Here is a 4,899-nt window from a genome sequence, read left to right as displayed (position 1 = left end):
TGGAGCCCCAGAAGTGTCTCCTACCTGTACACAGCCCGCTTGTCAGCCTCCAGCTGGGCCTGGGGGTCAGCGGGGGCGCTGGGCACAGGCGTGCTGGCAGCAGCTGAGGGCGCGGGGACATGGACAGCGTGGGTCTTGGAGGGTGGCTGGGCAGCTGCCGTCATCTGCAGAGAGGAGAGAGGCGTGTCAGCGCGGCTGGACGCTGCCTTCTGAGCTGGGGCGTGCGGCCGCCTCAGCCGGTGGTGTGACGGGGTGGACCAGGAGGGGCTGTGTGCAGGAGTGCCACAGTGCCGGGAAAGTGGCCTTCCATAAAGGCACAGTGTTCTAGACAAGGTAGGTCATGCCAGGCCAGGTGGTCCTAGCACACTGTAGAAGAGATGGTTCAGTACAAACATAGTGACCTGCCCAGCGACAGGGAAAGGCAGGAAGGGGCCCGCTAACCGCCGTGCTCGGGTTGGTCGGCGCATAACGGTCTGTCCTCCTTCCTCCCTTCCTCCCTTTTCTTTCTGAGTTTTGCAGTAGGGCATGAGTGCTCGCCAGAGAGAGGCGGGAGCGGGGCTGGGGGCGTCCCCTATGGGAGATGGCTGCACCACGATCCTTCCTCCTTTCATGACTTTGGACACGCATGCACATGTGCTGCATTGTTGCCATGTGCAATCCGCTGCCTAATCTCCTCGGCAGAGCAGGAGAGCGGCTGGGCCTCCCTGCACGTGGACAGAGGCTTCCTCGACCACGAGCCAGAGGTAACGGATGGCTGCCCCGCGTGCACCGTGCTTGTTCCGCCTGGTTACGTGAGATGAGCAGGTTTTTTCTTGGCCCTGACCCACATTCAGGGCAAAGGTCTCCACACAGTCCTGGATGTTTCCGGAGGTGCCCAGGGCCTCCAGTGTCATGCCAACCAGAGCAACGCCCAGGACCACCTCGTCCTCTAAGGTGCAGTGGCTTCGGGCGTGCTGAAAACGTCATGACGGGTGTAGTACAGGGCATGGGGAAGCAATGACGAGATTTTCTATGCAAAACTGTGTCGTGAGTTTCCCAGGGACCCAGGGTTTCCTGTCGGCACACAGGTCTGTGAGGCTGCCCTGGCACAGTGGCTGTCCTGCATGCCGATGGTGCCGGCTGCAATGTGAGGTGAGGGGCCAGGGCGTCTGACAGCTCACTCTGGGGGCCTGTCTGCTCCATCCCAGCCCCGTCAGCACACACTGGTTGAACCCACAGCGCGGTGGTCGAATGCGTTGCAGAGGGAGCCACATCCCACCAGGACAACCTTGGTTCAAGTCCCTGACTCAGCAGCTTGGAAAACATGCCAAGGAGGACCAGCAGATGGCGTAATGGTTACCTTGCTGGACTCCCACATAGTCGACCATGGTTGGCATCCTGGACCTGCTGGCTTAAAACTCACACTGGGCATGTGTTTGTGCGTGCCCAAAACCCCAAGAGGAGACTGGGGGAGAAGGTATTGCAGTGTGGCCATCCCCCCTTGGGGGTGATTTCTTGCTTTCTGTCTCTCTGGCAAGTGCACATGCCCTACAGCAAAATCTCTCCTAACACCAAAAATGAACATGCCAGGCACATGTGTGCATGCCCCCTCAAATTCCGGCGGGGTGGAGAGAGGGGAGAAGGGGCTGCAGTGTGACCGCACCCTTCCGGGGGTGCTTCCCCCTCTTTCTCTTTCTGGTCAGCAGATGCGTTCCCTGGAAATAAAAAAAAAAAAGAAACAAACAAACAGTTTGATGCTTAATAAATAAATTTGTTGAGAAAACGCGTGAATAAGTAGACAAATATACCTTGAAAGAATCAGATACAAAAGACCTAAACTTTTTATGGAAGTGGAATTAAAGTACAAACTTATTTTGTTGCTAAAAATGCAGAAATCCACGCAGAGTTTTCCACATATCCATGAACTGTTTGAAGCCCTCGTGGTTACCAGATGAAGGTGCATCCCGTGACCCAGGCCCCTTCTGGAAGGGGAGCCTGCTCCCTTCTGTGTGAGCAGTCCACCCCTGCGCCGTGGCGTGTCTGTCCCAGGAAAGCGCATGCCTCGTCCCGCCCTGATACCACCCTCTGCAGAAATTCGAGCACCTTCAGAAAGTTCAAGGAGGAGGTGGGTCTGTGGTGTGTGGTTATGGGGCTGCTGGCTAGCTGTGTATTCGAGCCCCAGACCCAGTGGCATGAAAAGCATGCCAGGTGCACGTGACACGCCCGAAGTCCTGAAACGGGAAGTGGAGAAGGGGCGATTGTGTGGTCACGCCCTAATGGGGTGTCCTCACCTCTCCTCCACTGTCTCTCTTTAGCGAATGCATGTGCCCTTTGATAAAAGAATAAACTACATGATTTCAAAATTGCTCTGTACCAAACGAACCTGTCCTGGAGCCCCACCTTGCCCCGGACTCTCGAGGCCCGGCAGAGGCCCCCGGCCGCTGCCGTTTTTCTTCATAGCCTCCATCACGGCACGTCCTCTGAGGGGACTTGAAAACACTGAGAAAGTGGGACGAAAGTGCAAGTTTCTTTTGATAAGAAATACTTAAATTCAGGCACAGTTTTCTCATAATAAACTTTTTTTTTTTGAGAGGTTTTTGCTATAGGGCGTGTGCTCACCAGAAAGACAAGGGAGACAGAGACAGAAAGTGAGAAATCACCCCCCAGGGGGCGTGGCCACGCCGCAATCCCTTCTCCTCCATTCTCCTCTCGGGATCTTGGGCACGCACGCACACACGCCTGGTGTGAGTTTAAGCCACCGGAGCCGGGACTTGAACCATGGTAGACTACATGGGAGTCCAGTGACCTAGCCATTACGCCAACTGCTGGTCCCTTTAACTTTTAAATAATGACAGAGTGCATACAGCACACATAAGAATAAGAGAGGGAGAGAGAGAGAGGTCTCTCGTTCCCTCGGTCTGGGCTTGGAACTGTGGTTGGCCACGTGGGAGTCCAGCACCTTAACAACATGCGCTGCCAGCCGGCCATTTCAACACGTTTCAGACTTCCACCACCTGAAGGTGCTCCCATGGCAGTCTCTGCCGTGACCCCCCAATGAGGCCCTCTAGGATGATGGACACAGGTGCAGCTGCAACCAGGCCAAAACCTAAAGGCTCCCCACGTGGCCCCCAGTGTGGTCCGAGAGCGTCACGACCATGTCTACACTTCTGTCCAGAAGACACTGTAATAAAGCCTCAGTGAGGGGCAGGGACATGAAACTGGGACCCGGAAGACCTTTCCAAACCTTGGTAACACGTTACATCTAATAAGGTTAATTTCCATCTAGTAAGTTAAAACCTAACGCCTTCTAGCATTTGGGCTGGGTCCTGGCTCGCTGCCACCCTGCGAAGACCAGTCGCTGGCTGGGGCCATTCAGGCAGCGTCCCAGCCTCTGTGGTGGCCTGGTCTGCAAACTGCCGAGGCCACCCTGGCCCACTGGCCGTGGGGCTCGGCCAAGACAGCAGCCTGGACTACAGCTGGCGGGTGGGTGCTGTGTTCCTGGAGGCCGGCATGCCGCGAGGGGGTGCAGGGCTAGGTGCACCTATCTCCTCCCAGCCCAGGCTGATTTCTTGGGTAGAGGCCCTGGGGGCCCCTCCCGCTCTCCCCTCCCGTGGCGCCGTGTCCATGAGCTCCTCCCAGTCCTCAGGGGCCAGTCCACCACAGCCTGGGCTCACGGGCCCTGTCCAGACTCGGCATGCGGTGCCTCAGAGCACGGCCTTTCTCCGAGGACTGCTCTGGGGAGAGGTATTGACCTTCTGCAGGAGGGGAGAGGGCGGGCTGCCGAGTGCACGGGCGGCCACAGCCCTCTCTCCAGGGGTTCAAGTCCACTTCCCAGCACCTGCCCTGACCTAAGGCGCACGGCCCTCCGAGGGGCCCAGGCAGGGTGGGGGTGTCCAGAGGCTCCCCACACTGACTTCCCTATGGAGGGGCTGGGGGCCCAGGGCCCGAGACTTGACCCGAGGGCTCTCAGGGCTCCGTGTCTCTGGCAGCTGGGCTATAGTCAGGTGCCACCTCCTGCAGTGCTGGCTAAGCCCTGTTCTTGTGGGAGCAGGGACAGGCGCCTGGGGCAGTCGGTGGGGGGCACCTGCTAGGTTGTCCTGGGGGAGGCCTAGACCCAGAGAGCAGGGGTGCTGGAGGCAGCGGAGGTGGCCTTGAGCCCAGCCCTCGCCATGCACCAGCTGGCACCTGGGACTCCCGGGCGACGCAGGTCCTCCCGCCCCACTGCCAAGGAAGGTGCTGCTCCCAGGGGCGGGACTCTGGGCTGACCTCGGGCACCTGCCCCAGTGTCGTGGCCCACACTACGAGAACGGGCTGCCAGGACCCTGCTGGCGGGGTTTACACCCAAGACGAGCCACTCCACAGGGTGTCCCGGGAAGGGGGCGTCACCAACCACCAGCCAGAACATCACGCCCGTCAGAGTCCCCATCGGGGAGACAGGGCTGTGACAGCTCTTCCCCTGCCCTGCGCCTGCTCAGACCTTGCAGGGTCGCCTGGACACAGCCCTGTGGCGAGCAGTGCCCTCATCCCATTCTGCACCCTCCCCTGCGGCCTCAGCTCTCCAGGAAGCCCTGCCCAGCCTCTGTTGCCCAGACCTGGGTAGACAGCCCCGCCTCAGCAGCTGTGCGCCCACCCCACCCAGAACCGGCAGGCCCAGCCCGACGCCTAGCTGGCTCCCAGGCTCCCAGGGAGTGTGTGAAATGAGCAAGGGGCCGGCCCAACTAGGGAGCAAGCCAGCAGCGTGCTGAAGGGCTCAGGGACCCCAAAGTGAGAGGAGAGAGGGCGTCTCCCGGGGGAGGGGACTGCAGCAGGCAGGGCGGCCCGTGCTGTGCCGGGGGCCAGAGGAGGGCCTGGCGGCGACGCAGGGCAGCGGGTCTGTTACTTGGTTCAGTTTAAAGGGCCGTGCTGTACAGGTGTGGCTGC

The 4,899-nt window shown here is 59.6% G+C and overlaps 1 protein-coding gene across 1 annotated transcript in view; it reads right to left on the bottom strand.

Annotated features, from left to right (window-relative positions):
• Nucleotides 1-4,899, bottom strand: part of PKNOX2 (PBX/knotted 1 homeobox 2) — a 145,397-nt gene that overhangs the window by 53,342 nt on the left and 87,156 nt on the right. Inside the window, exon 3 of the mRNA XM_027772573.1 lies at nt 25-164. Within this exon, the coding sequence (XP_027628374.1) occupies nt 25-164 (140 nt within the window). The remainder of the gene's footprint in view (nt 1-24; nt 165-4,899) is intronic.

This window comes from Tupaia chinensis, unplaced genomic scaffold (genome assembly GCF_000334495.1).
Source record: "Tupaia chinensis unplaced genomic scaffold, TupChi_1.0 Scaffold000037_4, whole genome shotgun sequence".
Lineage (NCBI taxonomy): Eukaryota > Metazoa > Chordata > Mammalia > Scandentia > Tupaiidae > Tupaia > Tupaia belangeri.
The sequence above is the reverse complement of the archived record's forward strand: the minus strand, read 5'-3'. Positions and strand labels throughout refer to the sequence as shown.